This window comes from Colobus angolensis, unplaced genomic scaffold (genome assembly GCF_000951035.1).
Source record: "Colobus angolensis palliatus isolate OR3802 unplaced genomic scaffold, Cang.pa_1.0 Scaffold14, whole genome shotgun sequence".
Taxonomy (NCBI): Eukaryota; Metazoa; Chordata; class Mammalia; order Primates; family Cercopithecidae; genus Colobus; species Colobus angolensis.
This window is the reverse complement of record NW_012114488.1, coordinates 1,248,815-1,270,146: the sequence shown is the minus strand read 5'-3', so window position 1 is coordinate 1,270,146 and position 21,332 is coordinate 1,248,815. Positions and strand designations below refer to the sequence as shown.

Sequence of the window (21,332 nt, the reverse complement as noted above, 5' to 3'; positions counted from 1 at the left end):
TCAGCCAACATCTGCTTGAGAAATACCTGTTCTGCCTTCTCTGTGGCAGATACTGCAATAGGACTCTTAATATTTTATACTTATCTGTGGGACAGAGACTAGAGAAGTCACAGGCTCTATTTCCCAGCCTCCCTTCCAGGTAGATACAGTCATGTGACTGAGACCCGGCCAATGAGATGGAAGCTTAAGCGACCTGGCACCACCCCTTCCTCATTTCTTTTTCTTCCTTTCTGGAGCAGCCACTGTGAGATCATGAGGCAACAATCACGAAGACAGGGCTAAGAAGACAGCAGAGATGAGGATCCACTCAGTGGTGGAGCCAATGAACAACCTCAAAGCTGCTTTTCTTCAGGGGAGACAAGTTGCTTCTTAGTGAAGCTATTAATTCCATCTAAAAGGAGTCGAAAGTGAACACCAAATGCAAGAACATAATTTGATGAATTTCATCGTAAACAAATGCATTCACATTCTGCCTGCCTCTTACTGAACACCTGTTTAAAACGGTTCTCTTCATGAACACAAAGAAGGGAAACAGACACGGGGGTCTACGTGAGGGTGCAGGGAAGGAGGAAGGAGAGGAGCAGAAAAAAATAACTCGGGTCCTGGCCTTAATACCTGGGTGATGAAATCATCTGTACAATAAACTATTTATTCTACAATAATCTGTACAACAAACTCTGTGACATGAGTTTACCTGTGTAACAAACCTTTACATGTATCCCTGAACCTAAAAGTTCAAAATATAATAAAATAGCAAAAGTAAATGGAAGTATTTTGTCCTGATACTAACTCTGCCATTCCTCGATATGTATGTCCACGTGTTCCTCCTCCTCTGTGCTGCAGTAATCACGTTTAATGTCACTAGCTCAGCAGAAAGAATTCTGTCCTTAGTGTACTGAATTGCCTTCACTGGAGTCAAGAAGGAAATTAACCTGTGAGGTTCAAATGACGCTCTTCATAGTAATTAACACAAGAATTTCCAGCTTCACAGAAAAACTGAATGCTAAGTGGCAGGGAATAAATTCTTAGCAAAGTCTTTTCCTTCCCCTGCCTCATTATAAAACTAGAACTAGTACGCTGAGGTAAAATTCTGAAAGAGATGGAATTTAATACTTTGGTAAGACTATTGCTGACCTTTCCCCAAGTCAGTGAAGTCATCACTGGACTTCTCAGATTTTCATCTGCGCCTGATGTCCTGTAACATCATGCACAGTTCCTGACAAATTCCCTCCTCTCCCCTATTTACAGAGGAAAGATAACGTCAATCCAACAGCACGCTTCGCCAGTGGTGCACACCACCCAGTAATAATATATCAGAGTGCCCAGTGCCCAGGTGCCAGGTCGCTTAAGCTTCCGTCTCATTGGCCGGGTCTCAGTCACATGACTGTATCTACCTGGAAGGGAGGCTGGGAAATAGAGCCTGTGACTTCTCTAGTCTGTGTCCCACAGATAGGTATAAAATGTTGAGAGTCCTACTGCAGTGCCCTCTACATAGGATCAGTGAGAAAGCTTATTCTGGTTGGATCTCTATAATGGCCAGCCCTCGTCCCACCACATTCTATGCTCAGAAATATTACAACTCTTTTGTTTCCTTGAAGGAGCCCTTCCTCAAACCCCTCCAGGCTTTTACATGCTTTTTTTTCTGTCTGAAACACTTGGTTTCTTGGTTAATTCTCCATTTCCTGAGAACTCAACTTAAAAGGCACTTCTACAGGAGGACCTGGATTAAAGGTACCTCCACCTGCTAAGAGCTGCCTGGGCACCGGTCCACACCCTGTATTATTACCTGGTGCTCTGTCTCCTTCTGTTAAATAGTGGGCTGTGTGAAGGCAGGGTCCATCTGACTTACTCTCAGCCATACTTTCAGCACCTACCATCATGCCTGGTACACAGTACACGTCTAATGGGTACTTCCTTATGAAATGAATGCATTAATCTGTAATGCGAAAGACAGTTTAGAAGCAAGGGAAAGGCTGGAGGCACAGACCAAAGAGAAAGCTTTTCAGAAAGTCCAGTCAACATCTTAGCCTGGATTATACAAAACTGTTCCTATTTGGCCACTTTTTACTTATTAGAAGGGTAATTTTGTGTGTGTGGTTTTTTAAATAGAGACAGGGTCTCGCTAACTCTCCCGGGCTGGTCTCAGACTCCTAGCCTTAAGTGATCCTCTTGCCTTGGCCTCCCAAAGTGCTGAGATTACAGGTGTGAGCCACTGGCACCAGCCAAGAACAGCAATTTCAATGCTTCAACATAATAGTGCCTGAACTAGGGTAATGGCAGGAGGTAAAAACAAATAGACTTTTCAAATGATGGAGTCTTAAGAGTTTGGCAACCAATTGATCGTGGATAAATCAGGACAAGTAATGAATCAAAGGTGGAGTATGGCCAGGCATGGTGGCTCATGCCTGTAATCCCAGCACTGTGAGAGGCTGAAGCAGGCGAATTGCCTGAGGTCAGGAGTTCTAGACCAGTCTGGCCAACGTGGTGAAACCCCATCTCTATTAAAAACACAAAAAAGTTAGCTGGGCGTGGTGGTGGGCGCCTGTAATCCCAGCTACTCGGGAGGCTGAGGCAGGAGAATTGTTTGAACCTGGGAGGTAGAGGTTGCAGCGAGCCGAGATAGCACCAGGGCACTCCAGCCTAGGTGACAGAGTGAGACTCCATCTAAAACAAACAAACAAAAAACAACAACAGAAAACAAAGGTGGGTTCTGATGAGCAGACACATGGTGTCATGAAAAGAAACAGATAATTCAGGAGTATTAACGGAATTTAGGAGGTAAAAATAAGGAGACAATTCATTTAGATAAGATGAATTTCCAAGCAGAGTAATACACCGAGGGTTTTCAAATCGTCAGTCAGAAAATTCACAGATTTTGAGGCTAAGGGGAACCTGCAAGTCATCTCATGTGATTCCCTTATTTTGTAGCCCTGTGAGGTTAGGTGCACAGGGCTATTCACTTGGTCACTAGCAGAATCAAGGCTATAATCCAGGCCTCTTGGAATCCAGGTCAACACCACTGCACAGAGGCAACCAACACCACTTCCTTCACTAACGATACAAACCCAAGGTACTGCTGACAGTCCGTTCAGATAAGAGTCACTGCGACGGTGTCAATACCCACTTGACGGACGATTCCTCGGACATTAAAATGACATAATACGGATAAGCCCACAAAAGACTGATATTGGGAGTAAGCAGAATTATATTCCTTACAGGATTTTAAAAAGCCTCCAACACACAAAACACTTTCTCCATCTCTGCTATTCCTTGGATCTAACAAAATTACAGCAAAATTTGCAGCCAGAAAATATGTACGCCAAAAATTCTAAATAGAGGTCCCAGGTTTTAGTCCCATCTCTGCCACTTACTGCGCGCCTTTGGGCAAGCGAATTCAGCTCTCTGGGCCTGAGACTTCCTGGTATAAGACAGATTGATCACCTCTATGTGAACTCTAGCTCCAAAAATTATGATTGCAAATCAACAAAAAATAGTTTACATAAGTTTAGAAAATAAAATGTGCCCAATACATCACTATTAACCAAACGCTGGTAATAGAAGCCTTGTGTCTTTTGCTTAAGCTGTCTTGGAAAGCTACCTGCTTCACAACAACACTACAAACAACTCAGAATGTCTACTACCAGAGCACTAGTTAAGTAAATCATGACTTATCCAACAATGGAATGTTACAGAACTATTTTTTTTAATGAGGCAGATAAAAATGTGATCACATGAAAGTCTAAAATACATTAGCTTTAAAAAGGTATAGAATATATAGTATGCTTTTATTTCTGTATAACAAAAAAAGAATATAAAAGACCTATGTAGATTTACACGTGACTGGAAACGTGCAAGAACGCTATACAAGCAGCCTGACAGTGGCTGTCTCCATGGAGCGCAGGCAGGGACCCTGGGTAAAAGAGAGGCTTGCCTAGGACTGCACAACCTTCCACACTGTTTGATTTTATTTTTAAGTTGGAATGTGGATTACAGTATTACAAAAAAAAAAAAACAAAACTTGTTAAAATTAAAAGGGATGTGGAGCTACTTTCGATCAGACAAATTACTGCAAATATAGGAAATATAGGGTACCCTTTGATTTTTTTTTCCCCCACCTATTAATTTTTTCAGTTGAAAGGGCTGTAGCGGCCCTGGGCTGGGAGAGGAGGGCCACTGTTGACCACCTCCTCGCTGCCTCCCCCATTTACCTTCAGCTGTCAGCTCAGACTGAAAGGGAGAGGCTGGCAAACTCAAATGACAGGTCAAGGGGAGTTATGAAACACCAGAGAGAGGTGCTGGAAAAAATCAGAATTCTCCCACAGAGAAGGGAGATGCCTCCGGGAAAACTAAAAACAGTCAGCTGAAAAAAAATCCCCAGGGGCAGAGATGAGCCAAGTGCAAAACAAGATACACGAGGGGTCACATGCACATGAAGCAGAAAAAGAAAAAATCTATTTACATCCTCATCAAACAATCCTGCAACACCTAACACCAACCAGCCCAAAACAAATGTAACAACACCCCAGCTAACATATTTTACAGAAGAAAATTGATTTAATTCACTGTGGTTGTAAAAATCATCTAGAACAAAAGTAGCAACGTAGGCCAAGCCAATCCCCTAAAAGCGAGCAGACAGGTCACCATGTGCCTAAAATATATACTAAATTTATTTTCATCTTAGGCACAGAGAATGAAAAGCAGATACAAACATAAACCTCAGGGGAAGTATTTTGAGACTGCACACGTTTTTACTATGAAGACCGAAAAACTAGATTTGCGATTCACTTACTACTTCTCCATAACCATTAGGATGTTTTCTGTCAGAATGGCTTAGAATACGGAAATCTTTTAGCATGTTACAATTAACTGTCTCATCTGACTGAGAAACTATCCAATGAAAACCGATGGAAACCTCATTTACACAGGGGAAAAAGAAATATTCTTCTAAATTTACCTATGTCCTATTTCCCAACCATTGGAAGTAAAATATAATTTAACAGGTGCTGATTTTCACACATTTGGCTGGGGACAGAGAAAAGAGCTAGGCAACACCAAGGCAACAATTCTGTCTTCCATCAACACAAACAACACAATCTGCTGCTAAAAGTAAAAGTATTATGCACTTGTGCTGAAGCAACAGAAAACAATTTTTAAATTCAACCTCATCTCTCATTAGAGAGAGCTTGGTTTCTCCAATTATCTGTCTCCTTGGAAAAACCTCTGATAAACATCTGCAAATTAATGAAGACGTCCCCCATGCAACACTAAGCAGAGATGTACGCAAGACAGACCTGTGTGGAAAACAACAGTGCTTCTCCTAAACCCTGAAGGAAGTCGAAGGTTACGAAGCAATCCTTTGGCTGTCAGTCGTACGTGAATGGTGGATAAGGAGAATTTGGGAGACAACAACATGTCTTCGGAGCAGGTGGTGAGATTTCCCAGAAGAGGCGATTTCCATGGACTGTCACATACTGTCTTTTTAAACTCAGTACTCTTCAAGGCCAAGAAATACAGTGAGAGGAAACATGCCTACACAGCAAATGTCATTCCACCAGAGAGGCAAAGAAGAAAAAAAATCCCCCAGGGCTAGCCAAGTGTTTCTGGCTTCCGTTTTCACTTCCAGATGTTGCCAAAACGATGCTCTGCCTCTGAATAAAATCTCCTTCCTGCAGGTCCAGAAGCCGCCTCTGAACCACATCACACTGTGCATGCTTGCAGAGTTGTTATGGTTTTCATCCGAGATGATAAAGGGGAGGAGAAAGTGGGTGGTCTCGGGAGCTTTAGAGAACAACCAATTATGTCACAGATCCTGTAACCACTTGAAAGATCACTAGGGGAAATTAACTACTTCAAATGCCTGGTGTTTATTTCATAATTAGAAAAAAATTAAGATTTCCTTAAAGTACACTGTGTACTGATTTTAACATTTTTCACTCCTTATGTTTGCACTAATAACAGGAGCATTATTTTTTTCTCTAGATATTTTTCATGTAAGCCTATATTTAAGCCTGGTATTTAGGAAAAGTTTGTTTTTTTTTTTTTTTTTAAGACTTCAAGCAATAAATGTTCCCAACTACAATATTTAAGAAAATTTCTATTCTAATATATTAATGTCAGATTGTCAAAAGGTTAAAGTTCAACTTTAATTCCCACATGCTGAGGACCTCACAAATAGTCAACAATGACAGATTAATACGGTTTCTCTACCAGAGATAGTATCAGAGCTCCAGAGGAACAGTCCACCAGATTGGCATATTCTAAAGACTACATTTATTGTGTGAATAATTTAGAACATCAGGTGGTCTCCTACAGCGCTCTTTAAAGACTAGGAGTGTGAGCAGGGCACAGTTATCAGTATCTTTCGCCAGTTATCTACGAATTTTTATTTCCGCAGAGTGGCTTGTAAAAGCATGTTGAAACATGATGGCAAAAACCAAAAGAACTTGTAAAACAAAGATATGGATCTGAGAATTAACAATATGCCCACGTAAGCTAATTCCAATAAACCACAAATAGCTTCAGCTCTTAACATTTTTAAAAATGTTATAAAGTACAACAAAACAATGTTTTTAAAATGTCCTATGCCGGTTTCCAAGATTTCCTAGAAAATAAGACTCAGAAATAAATGCAGAATTGTTACCATAAATAACACTAGTAAGTGCTATTAAAACTGGCAGGAAGCAGTTCTTTCAGAAATTCTATAGAGTAGGTTATGAAGCGGGGAGGAGAGAGGGAGGAAGCGAAAATTTAAGTAAGTCCTCTTCCCTCAGATCCCCTCCCTCTTCACTCAAGCCCCCAGCTTGCCATTTCAGAGGCTGTCAACAAGGGAGACAGACCCAATAACCCGTCCAGGGCTCCTGTGAGAAAGATACACCTAGTTCATACACTGATGGAAAACCTGCTAAATACATTGCACCATGGCAACTGAAGCCAAATGATCAAGGAATTAAAGTCAAGGCAAGCTGCTTTTAGGAGTTGCCTTTTACTTCATCCCAGTTTATTATTAAAAAACCTAAACACCTTTTCCTTCCAGATTCTACATACTAAAAATATATCACACCCTTTTCCTCTACCCCCCAAAACCTTGTAAAAACTAAGAAATCAATCAGCATTAAAAAGATAAAGAACGGAGTCAAATTTTGATATGATTAAAAAAAGATATGCCACCACTCCATATAGTAGGAGGCGGTTTTTCTTTATCTTGGTTGTGTCTGTTGTTTATTCAGTAAGAGTAAATTCTAAATTATCCTTTTTTTTTTTCTTTTTTTCAGATGGAGTTTCACTCTTGTTGCCCAGGCTGGAGTGCAATGGCACGGTCTCTGCTCACTGCAACCTCCACCTGCCGGGTTCAAGTGATTATCCAGCCTCACTTGATTACAGGCGCCCACCACCATGCCTGGCTGATTTTTGTATTTTTAGTAGAGACGGGGTTTCACCATGCTGGCCAGGCTGGTCTTGAACTCCTGACCTCAGGTGATCCACACACCTCGGCCTCCCAAGTGCTGGGATTACAGGCGTGAGCCGTCGCGCCCGGCCTTAAATTATCCTTGTTAAAAGGGAAGTTCTTTAGACTCCCTAAAAGAAGAAATTAGCAATCTAATCACCAATTAATCAGATTCATTAACATTTTTACTTGAATTACATTAAACCATAACCACACATATTAAAAATAAACGTTGTTAATGATATCTCTTAACAGCACAGTAAGAAGCTGCAGGAATAAACTAAAACAGTGCCAGTGAGGAGGAAAAGCCAAAAGTCATTCGTTTGTACAGTGAAATACACACACAAACATAGCAAGGTGTATTAGATACATGACAGAACTGCACAAACTAGGTTTCGATTCTTTCCCAAACATAATCTGCCTCCTGGTGGCCGTGCAGCACAAGTACACCAAAGCAAGGGAGCTGCCCTGGCAATCCCTAAACATGAATGGCCATCCCTTACAATCTACTGCTCCAAGCACTCTCTTACACACTTTACGTTTGCTCATTTAAATAACTGGATAAGCAATTACTTTCAGGTCACAACTATTTTTATACTATATATGCCTCTGGGGGGAGCCAAGATGAAAAAAAAACTGGTTCAAAAAAATTCTTTGATTATTTGATCGTCTGTTACCACTTAGGTACTCTGTATTTTCTGAAATTGAACGAATGTGAGAGAATTACCTAAAAAAAGTGTCTTTGTTATTTTTAAAAGTCTTAATTTAAGAGGAAAAGATAGGCACCACTTGAGGACAAGAGAGGAAAAAATAAGGAAATTTCAGTGCCTAAGGTAGAATAGTTTGTAGTTGGTAAAACGTTAGCTATGTCTTTATGAGCCGGGTGTGGTGCCTGTAATCTCAGCACTTTGTGAGGCCAAGGCGGGTGGGATCACCTGAGGTCAGGAGTTCAAGACCAGCCTGGCCACCTTGATGACACCCCGTCTCTACTAAAAATACAAAAAATTAGCTGGGCATGGTGACAGGTAAGAACCGCTTGAATCCAGAAGATGGAGGTTGCAATGAGCAGAGATTGCACTATTGCAACCCAGGCTGGGCAACAAGAGCGAAACTCCTCCTCACACACCAAAAAAAAAAAAAAAAAGATGAGTCTCTATGAAGCAGAGCCTGTGTTAGGATGTCAGTGGCAAACAAAACAATGATTTAAAATCTTATGCAATGTAGGATCTCAACTTCAAACAAAAAGGATAAAGTATATTGGAGCAAACATGCCAAAATGTCAGCAATGCTCTGGGAGGTGGAAGAAGCAGGATTTCTATTTTTCTTTATTATATGTGTTTGTATTTTCCTTTCTTTTCAAAAATCCTGGAGCCAGAAAAAAATTAAGAAGTTTAAGTGTTAGGATAATTTTATAGAAAGCCTACAAAATGACCCGAGATTTCATAATGACACAAAGAAAAACAAATGATGTGTAAAGTCTATACTAAGGCTTAAATAACAAAAAATGATGATACAAAATGTTTGGTAAGTCAATATGTTGTAATATCACAGTATATTCAAACAAATAGAAATTCCACTGAAATCTGCATAGAAATGTGTTTTTTTAAATCAGGGATTTAGAAAACAATGTCGTGATTCTAGACAAGATTCTAGCATAATCTGTATAGTGTGCTTAGATGCTACAAAATGCACTCAATTTGTCTGTTATTTTTAATTATCATAAAGAATGAGGAAGATTAAAATTTAAACCAAGCGGCTTGTTCAGAGATTCAAGCATCTCTATCCAACCAATCTTCTTTAGCCTAATATGGAACATTAATCTTAACATTTATTTCCTTACTTTCCCTAACACAGCATTAATTGCAACATTTGCTTCATTTAACTCCTCATAGTCTTTAATGTAGTAAGTTCAATTCTCTATTCCAGTTGTATAAACTTCAACTTAAGGCCCAATTTTTTCACACTATCCTCTTCCTCGGTACGAAGATATATTGTAATTATCAAAAAATTAACACAAAGCAATTAGGAAAACAATCAACTTCCAACCACTTATCAACTTCCATTGATAAGCTCTCAAAGAACAGTGACATTGCCTTTTATTTTGCAATAAGCAAAATAAGAGTTTAAATTAAAAGCAGTAACGCTTTGAATTCAAGTACAATGTTTTTAAAAAACAAAAACCATATGTTCATTGTAGATTTTTTTTTTTTTTTTTTTGAGACAGAGTCTCGCTCTTTTCCGCAGTCTGGAGTGCAGTGGCGTGATCTCGGCTCACTGCAAGCTCCGCCTCCCGGGTTCATGCCATTCTCCTGCCTCAGCCTCCCGAGTAGCTGGGACTACAGGTGCCCGCCACCAGGCCCAGCTAATTCTTTTTTTTTTTTGTATTTTTAGTAGAGACGGGGTTTCACCGTGTTAGCCAGGATGGTCTCAATCTCCTGACCTCGTGATATGCCCACCTTGGCGTCCCACAGTGCTGGGATTACAGGCATGTGCCACTGCACCCGGCAAGATTTTGTTTTTTAATTTAAATTACTTACACATCAGACTGCTCTGCAATTTGTTTTTAAACTTACTATAAGCTCAATAAACTTATTAAACTTAAAAATTTCACACGTATCTTTCCATGGGATTAAATAAGCCTTTATATTGTTATTTTAATGGCTTCAGAAATGTCTTTAAAATGTCAATGAACTTAATTCCTATAAGGTATATAGGTTGTTTCCAATTTTCCCCCATTGTAAATAATTCTGAAAAGCAGTAAATAAGGAAATAAATTATTTTCCTAGACCCAATTCTGAAAAACAGAATTCCTGGGTAGAAGGTGTTTGCTCTCTGCTACAGCTGCTGTAATTCACACTTCAGGAGCTGTACATGTGAGTGCTGTTTCTTACTCTTTGCCCGGTACCAGGTACTACCATTAAGAAATAAGCAAGAACTGAGAGCACGTTATTTTAACTCATATTTGGTAAACATTTTTCATATATTCCTTAGTTCTTCATACGTTTCTTCTTTTCTGTCCATCCACTTATTTTTCCCTTTCTTTTTGTTCAGGTTTTTTAAATTGTGGCAAGAACACTTAATATGAAATCTACCTTCACAACAAAATTTTAAGGGAACGATACAATATTGTTAACTATAGGCACAATGCTGTAACAAACATCTTGAAAATTTTTTTGCCCTTGCATAACAAACCTTGTACCATTGAACAGCAAGTTCCCATTCCCCGGCAACCACCATTCTACTCTGTTTCTGACTTTGACTATGTTAGATGCCTCCTATAAGTAGAATCATACAGTATTTGCCCCATGACTGGCTTATTTCACTTAGCATAGGGTCCTCCAGCTTTATCTGTATCATTGCATACGGCAGGACTTCCTTCTTTTTAGTGGCTGCATAATACTCCATTGCACATATATGCCATATTTGCTTTACCCTATGGACATTTAGGTTGTTCCCACATTCTGGCTATCATAATGTGGCAATGTCCACTGTTGCAGGAAGTCAGGGACTCTGAATGGAGGGGCCGGCTGGAGCCACAGCAGAGGAAACATAAATTGTGAAGATTTCATGGACATTTACCACTTCCCTAATAATACTCTTATAATTTCTTACACCTGTCTTACTTTAATCTCTTAATCCTGTTATCTTTGTAAGCTGACGATGTATGTCACCTCAGGACCCTGGGATGATTGCATTAACTGAACAAATTGATTATAAAACATGTGTGTTTGAACAATATGAAATCAGTGCACCTTGAAAATAAACAAAGTAACAGCAATTTTAGGGAACAAGGGAAGACAACCATAAGGTCTGTCTGCCTGTGGGGTTGGGCAGAACACAGCCGTATTTGTCTTCTTGCAGGGAGCCTATAAACAGACATGCAAGGAGGAGAGATATTGCTAAATTCTTTTCCTAGCAAGGAATATAATATGAAGACCTTACGAAAAGAATTGCATTCCCTGGTGGGAGGTCTATAAATGGCTGCTCTGGGAGTGTCCTATGCGGCTGAGATAAGGACTGAGTTATGCCCTGGTCTCCTGCAGTACCCTCAGGCTTACTAGGGTGGGGAAAAAACTCTGCCCTGGTAAATTTGTGGTCAGATAGGTTCTCTGCTCTGGAACCCCGTTTTCTGTTAAGATGTTTATCAAGACAATACGCGCACCGCTGAACACAGACCCTTATCAGGAGTTTCTGATTGTGCTCTGGTCCTGTTTCCTCAGAAGCATGTGATCTCTGCTCTGCCTTCCGCCCTTTGAAGCATGTGATCTTTGTGACCTACTCCCTGTTCATTATCCCCTACCCTTTTGAAATCCCTAATAAAAACGTGCTGGTTTTGCAGCTCAGGTGGGCATCACGGACTTACCAATATGTGATGTTACCCCCCGTGGCCCAGCTGTAAAATTCCTCTCTTTGTACTCTTTCTCTTTATTTCTCAGACCAGCTGCCACTTCGGGAAAATAGAAATACTGGGGGCGGGTTCCCCCAATAGACCACGGGAATGCAAATATTCTCTTCAACATCCTGATTTCAATTATTTTGGTAAATAACCCCTTATCAGATGTATGGTTTGCAAATGTTTTCTCTTATCTCATAAGCTGCCTTTTCATGCTATTAAATGATTGCTTCGCTCTGCAGATTTTTATGTTGATGTACTCCCACCTGCCTATTTTTGCTTTTATTACCTGGGCTTTTGGTGTCATACCAAGAAAAATGTCATGAAGTTTTGTCCCATGTGTTCTTTGAGGTGTTTTACAGTTTCAGATCTTATATTTAAGTCTTTAATCCATCTTGAGTTGATTTTTGTATGCTCTGTGAGATAAGGGTCCGATTTCATTATTTTGCTTGTGGATGACCAGTTTTCCCAGTACCATTTACAAAGAGACTATCCTTTCCCTATTGTGTATCCTTGGCATGTTTGTTGATGATTAGCTGACCATATATGCATGGATTTATTTCTGGACTATTTTATTTCATCAGTCTATGTTTCTATCTTTGTGCCAGTTCCATACTGTTTTAATTACTGTGTTGTAATATACTTTGAAATCAGGAACTATGATGCCTCCAGCTTTGTTCTTTGTCAAGACTGTTTTGGCTATTTGCAGTCCTTTGTCACTCTATATGAATTTTGGAATTGCTTTTCTATTTCTGTAAAAAAAAAAAAAATGACACTGGGATTTTCATAGGGGTTGCATTGAATCTGTAGATCTCTTTGGGTGGTATGTCCATTTAGCTTCTATTATAGAGTTGTCTTTATCTTGCTGATTTGACAAAGCTCTACATACAGTATGTGCTAATATTATCTCAGTTTGTTCTTTGCTTATAAATACTGTTTCTATGGTTTTTATTCTCATTTTTTAATTTTTCTGAGGCAGAGTCTCACTCTGTCATCCAGGCTGGAGTGCAATCACAGCTCACTGCAACCTCTGCCTCCTGGGTTCAACTATTCTTCTGCCTCAGCCTTCTGAGTGCTGGGACTACAAGTGCATGCCACCACGCGCAGCTAATTTTTTTGTATTTTGGGTAGAGATGGGGTGTTGCTACGTTGCCCAGGCTGGTCTTGAACTCCTGGCCTCAAACAATACACCTGTCTTTGCCTCCTAAAGTGTTGGGATTACAAGCATAAGCCACTACACACGGCCTGTTTCTAAGATTTTTTAAAGCTTTTGTTGTTCTCGTTATTAATCGTTTCTATTATACTAGTGTTCCTGGAAAGATCTTTTCTACTTAAGTCTATATTCTTAGTGTTTTAATTACTTTGTGTGTTTAAAATTAATTTATCTGGAATACTTTGCATATATATGAAAAAGATCTAGCTCCTGCTAAAAAGGAAGCCACTGTCTCAAGAAGATTTACTACAGGATCCACTTCTGCCAACCCCAACACCAGTTGGAAACAGCAAATGTATCCCATATCAAAAGAGCAACTGCTTTTTCAGTATAAGGGGAGAGTTACGACAATCATAAAACAACAGTGAAAAACAGCCTTCTCTCTGCTCTCACCAGAAGCAACTCTGGCAGCCTTGGCATCACCTCATCAGCAGGCTTGCAGCTTGCAACCACTTCCCAGCACTTGGCCAAAGAAGGCAAGAAAGCCGCCCTGTTCTCCTGTGCTGTCTTTACTAAGTAACTGTGGAAGGAACAGTGCATTTTCTACCTTCCAAGGCAGACACCCTGGCACCTGAGACTGATGATCTTGTGTAAAACAAGCAGGGTGCTGGATAAATACAGCTCTGGTATCCCAATGGCTTTAGTGTGTGGTAGAACCAAAGTAATAATAGTATGCCGTGGTATGTGTGACATCTTCCTTATCAACAGCAAGCCCAGATTTTTTTTAGAGTCAATGTCAACTAGAATCCTGCAGCATCATAACCTTTAAATAAATTGCAACGGTTAGACCCCAAGAGGTTGGTTCTTGACTTTAAGTAGTCTCTCCTGCTTGCTTTACGGATTTCAAATAATTCAACTTCCTGGAAAAGAACTCTAAAAATAAGCCACTGGAATTATAAAAACAATGTAAAAGATCATCATCGTTACCATTCCCAGCAGCTGAATTAACTATTATTTGAGAACGTTTTATAAAACAATTCTATGATGTCAAATTATTCCCTTTCTGGGAATCATTCCCCCAGTATTCCCATGTTTCCAAATGAGAAATTTGAGACTTGGAGAGGCTTAGCAACTAGCCCAAGGTCAGGACACAAATAGAAAGCGGCAGGACCAAGGTTTAAACCAATATCCTGTGCCTTAAAAGTTCGTTCTCCTTCTGCTCTTCTACGTTGTCTTATGAGATAATGAATTTCTTTAATTGATAAAGGTCAAGCTAAAACAATGACGTAACATTTTAAACTATTATGTTAGTAAAAAACATTTAAAAATAATATCCAATGCTGACCAAGGTATGATGAAGCCAGCTGTCTTTTATGTCAACCATGGTATAAACTGACATGAAGCTTCTGGAAAACAATTTGGCTATTTGAGTGAAGTGACTGTCAACAGGTACATATTTTGATTTCCTGATACTACTTTTAAGAATCTATCACAAGAAATTTCCCCCAAAGTTTAAAGTGCTAATTGTACAGATGTTCATCATAGAATCATGTATGAATGTGATACAGAAGCACCAAAAATATTCAAAAGTAGTTAAATGTTACTGTACCTGCTAAATGTAAAAGTGATTACTATATGTTAAATCACAAAGCAGGATATAAACTTACCTAAATTTCAATTAAAATCACAAATTTAAAAAAGCTAAAGGGTGATTTCTTTCTTTCTTTTTTTTTTTTTTTTTTTGAGACGGAGTCTCGCTCTGTCGCCCAGGCTGGAGTGCAGTGGCCGGATCTCAGCTCACTGCAAGCTCTGTCTCCCGGGTTCACGCCATTCTCCTGCCTCAGCCTCCCGAGTAGCTGGGACTACAGGCGCCCGCCACCTCGCCCGGCTAGTTTTTCGTATTTTTTAGTAGAGACGGGTTTTCACCATGTTAGCCAGGATGGTCTTGATCTCCTGACCTTGTGATCTGCCCGTCTCGGCCTCCCAAAGTGCTGGGATTACAGGCTTGAGCCACTGCGCCCGGCCTAAAGGGTGATTTCTAAACTACATGCTAAACTTTTTGAAGTGTGGCAAACTGCTATAAATAAAAGTGACTATGTTACTAGAACTAAGGAATATGAAGTTGGTCAACTCAACTGTAATCTCCACCACTACTTACTGCTTTAAAATAAAAATATCTCAAAGCCATAGTACAACAATTAAAAATTTAACACTCAGAGGAACATGTCTATGTGTGGAGGCAATGTCTTCCGTATCAGCTAAAATATGACTAATTTCCAGCAGAATATGAAAAAAGTCAAGGTGATTTACAGTCACAGAATATCACAGTGGGGAGACATCTAGAAATCTGCCCTTTCAGTTACATAGAAAACTATTATCAAAGAAGTTCAATGATCCACCCAAAGTCACTGACTGTCTGGACAACATTTTTCAGCATCAAAGTTGTCCTTCCAAAGTGAACACACTTTGTTGTGGTCCTCTGTCCACAGAGTAACTTCTCCTCACTAGGCTCCTCATAATACCAGGTTAGTCTTAAGTCATGATAATAACTAACCATCAAGAAGAAGAACCTGGGAAAGTCATGCTTATGATTTTGGGAAAATACACAGGCCTACCACACAAACTAGACTAAATGCAATGTTGACCCCTTAGAATACATTCTATATACTCTACAGAGTCCTATATAGATTAAATGTAACAGGAATAATTAGTATTATTCGATTTATTACATTCCTAAAATCTCATGTGACTTCATTACAGAGATTGACAAAAGCTGATCCTAAAATTCATACAGAAAATCAAGGGACCCAGAACAGCCATAACGATCTTGAAATAAAGGAAAAACGTTGAATGACTCACATCCTGATTTCAAAACTTACTAATCAAGACAGTGTAGTACTACTGGCAAAGGTAGACGTATACACGCAAAGAACACAATTTAGAAACCAGAAATAAACTCTCACATTCTTAACCAATTATTTTTAACAAAGGTGCCAAGGCATTTCGATGGGGGAAAGAATAATGTTTTCAACACCTGGAAGTCCATGTGAGAAAAACAGTTAGACCTTCTACCTCATATCATATAAAAATATAACTCAAAATGAATCAGAAACCGAAATGTAACAGCTAGAATAGCAAAAAAAAAATCTTAAAAGCAAGCACAGGCATAAATCTTCACAACCCTGGATGAGGCAACTGTTTCTGAGATACAATACCAAAAGCAGAAGCAACAAAAGAAAAAAAACTGATAAAACTGGACCTTGCCAAAATTTAAAACATTTGTGTTTCCAAGGACACTATCAAGAAAGTGAAAACACAGCCCAAGCACTGGGAGAAAATATTTGCAAATGATAACTCTGACAAGGGTCTAATATCGGACTATATAAGAACGCCTACAATTCAATAAAAAAATCCAGTTTAAAATTGGCAAATAATTTGAATAGACACTTCTCCAAAGAAGATATACAAATGGCCAACCAGCATGCAAAACGACAATGTCACTGGTTGTCAGAACGCAAATTGAAATGAGATTATCACTTCATACCCAGTAGGAGAGCTGTAACAAAAAAGACAGACAAAGTCAAGTGTTGACAAGAATGTGGAAGAACGGGATTCTTCATACACTCCTGGTGAGGATATAAAATTGTCCAGCCACTTTGGAAAACAGCCTGCAGGTTTCTTAAACTGTTAAACACAGAGCTACCATTTGAGCCAGTTTTCTGATTATGGTTAACTAAATTTTAAACAAAACCATTCCATAGAATATTAGCTATCTTTTTTCCCCAGATATTAGGATGTACCAAAAACTTAAAAGGAAATAAAAGCCTAGATGTGCACAATATAGAGTTTCTTCTGCATATATATTCACACTGAGCATCCTGGGGATCTTTAGAACTTAGATCATTCTGCATGGCTGGCTTCCTAGCTTTAAGAGCCTACAAAAGGTTAAGAATTCTGTGGATCATTCCCCCACACTTCCCTGCTTATTACGCTGAGGAAACTGAATACACCTGATGGGGCATCAAGGATATTTGTTATTCATGATGTAATGTTATCCACCCTATTTTCTTTACACAAGAGGCTCGGAAATTTACACCTCCTGCCCAGGTTTCCCTCACATCACAGCCTTCAATCCTGGACCTCTCTTCTAGGACAAGACAGTCCGCCTTCCTAGAACTTAGTGCATTTGTGATTCATGTTTATGTGAACAGGTTTTTGTTTGTTTGTTTGCTTTTACTATCCTGTTAGCTCCCCAGAGACAAGATCCCTGCTCATCTTTCGTTCAGGACTGCATCCTTAACACCTGACACTCACAACGTATAAAGAAACTGTAGTCGACATTCTGTAACAGTACAGGCATACCTGGGAGATACAGATGACTCCATAAGACACATGTCATAATAAGGCAAATCACAAAAATTGTCTGGTTTCTCATTGCATGTAAAACTTATATTTACACTACACTATAGTCTGCTAAGTGTGCAACAGCATTATGTCTAAAAAACAATATACCTTAATTTACAAATATTTCATTGCTAAAAAAATGCTGATGATCATCTGAGCCTTCAGTGAGCAGGAATTCTTTTGCTGGCGGAAGGTCTTGCCTCAGTGCTGATGGCTGCTGACTGACTGATTAGGGTGGTGGTTGCTGAAGGTATGGATGGCTATGGCAATTTAAAGTAAGACAGCAAAGAAGTTTGCAACATCAACTGACTCTTTCATGAAAGATTTCTCTGTAGCATGTGATGCTGTTTCGTAGCATGTGATGCTGTTTCATAGCATTTTACCTACAGCAGAACGTCTTTCAAAATTGGAGTCAATTCTGTCAAACCCATCACTGCTTTAAGTTTATGGAATATTCCGACTCCTTTGTCATTTCAACAATGTTCACAGCATCTTCACCAGGAGTAGATTCCATCTCAACAAGAGAATTTATTTGCTCATTCTTAAGAAGCAACTCCTCATTCTGCTCAAATTTTACCAGAGATCAACAGCAATGCAGTCACAGCTGTAGGCTTCACTTCTCATTCTAGTTCTCATCCTATTACTACCCCATCTGCAGTGACTTCCTCCACTGAAGCACTGAACCCCTCAAAGTCATCCATGAGGGTCAGGTCAACTTCTTTCAAACTCCTATTCAGCTGGTGCTTCGAGCTCCTTCCATGAATCACGAATGTTCTTAATGGCATCTAGAAGGGCAAACCCTTTTCAGAAGGTTTTCAACTGACTTTGCCCAGTCCCATGAGAAGAATCAGTATCTACGGCAGTTACAGTCTTACACAATGTACTTCCGAAATAGCAAGACCTGAACGTCAACATTACTCCTTGATCTGTGGGCTGCAAAATGGCTGCTATGTTAGCAAGTGTGAAAACATTCATCTTCCTGTATATCTCCATCAGAGTTCTTGGGTGAACAGGTGCACTGTCAGTCACAAGTAATATTTTGAAAGAAGTATCTTTCTGAGTTGTAGGTTTTAACAATGGGCTTAATATTCAGCAAACCAGGCTGTAAACAAATACGCTGTCATGCAGGCTTTGTTGTTTCATTTGTAGAGCACAGGCAGAATAGATTTAGCATAATTCTTAAGTGCCCTAGAATTTTCAGAATGGTAAGTCAGCATTGGCTTCAACTTAACATTACCAGATGCATTAGCTTCTAATGAGACAGCTTGTCCTCTGAAGTCAGGCACTGACTTCTCCTGTCTACCTGTGCAAATCTTAAACAGCATCTTCTTTCAATATGAAGCTGTTTCACCCACACTGAAAGTCTGTTGTTTTGTGTAGCCACCTTTATCAATGATCCCAGCTAGACCTTCTGGATAACTTGCTACTTCACCTTGTACTTTCATGTTATGAAGAGTTACTTTAAACCTCATGAACCAACCTCTGGTAGCTTCCAACTTTTTTTCTGCAGCTTCCTCACCTCTCTCAGCCTTCAATTGAGGAGAGTTAGGGTCTCATCCTGGATTAGGCTTTGACTAAAGCGAAAGTTGCAGCTGGCTTAATCTTCTGGTCAGATCTCTCAAACTTTCTCTATGCCGGGAGTCTGTTTTGCTTTCTTATTTGTGTGTTCACTAGAGAAGCCCTATTAATTTTCTTCAAGAACTTTTCATTTACAACTTGGCTAACTGCTTGGCACAAAAGACCTGGCTTCTGGCCTATCTTGGCTTTCAATGTGCCCTCCTCATTAAACTTAATCATTTCTATCTTTTGATTTAAAGTGAGAGACATGCGACTTTTCTTTCACTTGAATATTTACAGGTCATTATAGGGTTATTAATTGGTTATTTTCAATATTATTGTGTCTCAGGGAAAAAGGAGGATCAAGGAAAGGGAGAGGGATGGAAGAGGGACCAGTTAGTGGAGCACTCGAAATGCATATCAAAGATCACCGATCACAGATCACCATAACAGATATAAAAATAACGAAAAAGCTAGAAATAGTGTGAGAATTACCAAAATGTGACATACAGACATGAAGTGAGCAACTACTGTTGGGAAAAATGATGCTGGTAGACTCGTGAAAAATACAGTATTTGCAAAGCTCGAGAAAATGAGTGATGCTTGTACCTTCGTTTCTTCTGATTTGATTTTCTAATCTGCCAGGGATTCAGAAGCCACATAACTGTTTTATCACTGTATACAAAATAAGACAACGTAGGCAGTGTATGGGAGACCTTATCTATCTATCTAGAGAGATCAATCCATCTATTTTTTTTTGAGACAGGGTCTTTTTTTTTTTTTTTTTTTTTTTTGGAGATGGAGTCTAGCTCTGTCGCCCAGGCTGGAGTGCAGTGGCGCGATCTCGGCTCACTGCAAGCTCAGCCTCCTGAGTAGCTGGGACTCCAGGAGCGTACCACCACATTCGGCTAATTTTTTTGTATTTTTAGTAGAGATGGGGTTTCACCACATTGGCCAGGCTAGTCTCGAACTCCTGACCTCAAGTGATTCACCCGCCTTGGTCTCCCAAAGTGCTGGGATTACAGGTGTGAGTCACCGCACGCAGTCTGTCTGTCTGTCTGTCCATCTGTCCATCCATCCATCCCATCCATCCATCTATCCATCCAAAGTATAGGAATCGCAGTGAAGACATTTTGTGAAACCTTTTATAGCTTCTTGAGAGACACAAAGTTTTAGATTCTCAGCTGTGGTTCAAATAGTGGAGGCTGCAGGCTGTCTTGGGAATGTAAGTCCAGTGAAAGTGTAAAAAAGAACATAAAAATATAGGCTGCTGAACTGGGAAAAGGTGCTAAAACCAAATCTTGAGACCACTTAGCAATTAAGGAATATCCAATTTCAAACTAGCATTTATCTTGGGAGAAGAACATTTTCCATCTCATTTAGACCACATTAACAAAATCAGTTTTTAACAGACTATAATTATCTGTTAGCAATAAAATGTCCTTTTACGATTCAGAATGCCAATCATGCTTACCATATTTTAATGCTATGTGACCCGTCATAAAAAGTTATGTTTATACCTCAAATTGGAAATTCTATTTATAAGCACCCCAGTAAAAAATCACTGTAAATAGTTGTAGTAACATAACTTTACGAAAAGATTCTTTTTATCCCCATCCATAAAGTGGTCACTCACCTGCATTAAGAGCTGTGAATAAATTTTTTCTCGAAGGACCTAAGATATAAAAGAAACATGTAAAATATACATGTTTTATTTCACATATCACACAAAAACCATGTTGATAAAAATTATTTTCAAAAACAATCATCTCTAAATTCCAGGTTCCAGGTGGGAAATATTAGTGAGATTCAACCAACTTTTGTCAAGCGTATTTTAAATATGATATTCCACATAACATCCAAAGGTTTCAGAATGATATGAAATCATCACCACAAATTAAATAGCATCAGTTTTAATATGAAAAGCCAGTGTTTCTTCAGTCAAGAACAGCTGAAGTTCAAGTTTTAACAGTACTGAATTAACACACTGACTGTGCACATATGCTATTCTGCTGCCAGGAGAGCAGGGGCCAGACTTCATGAAGGACAGTCACTCCTGTGTGCTTTCCGAAACTACCCGTTTCTATTCAGCCATGTATGAAGAAAAATAGAAATATTACTGTATCAGTTTTCCTCCAAACTGATACAATATAAAATCAGGAGTGGTAATAGGTATAGAGCTGTAAGTCACTAAAATCTATGCACACTTCTACTTAACATGAAATAGTTGTTTCTAGCACATCATCATCTGCAGATTAGTTACAACAGCTACCATGTTCTATTTGAAATTTTACAGAGATTATAATCTCTTAAAATATGTGGCTGTTTTCAATGGAAAGCACTGATTCCCACTCAAGTAAAACCTTTGCAACACAAGAACC

General features: G+C 39.3%; 1 protein-coding gene across 5 annotated transcripts in view; it reads right to left on the bottom strand.

Annotated features, from left to right (window-relative positions):
- The window catches only part of MTUS1 (microtubule associated tumor suppressor 1), a 161,317-nt gene that overhangs the window by 48,494 nt on the left and 91,491 nt on the right, over positions 1 to 21,332 (bottom strand). For 4 of the 5 annotated variants that reach the window (XM_011934873.1, XM_011934875.1, XM_011934874.1 and 1 more), the window contains one exon: positions 20,588 to 20,626. In XM_011934873.1, the coding sequence (XP_011790263.1) occupies positions 20,588 to 20,626 (39 nt within the window). Of the gene's footprint in view, positions 1 to 5,291; positions 5,774 to 20,587; positions 20,627 to 21,332 lie in introns of those variants that run through there. The other variant, XM_011934877.1, reaches the window with a different exon arrangement.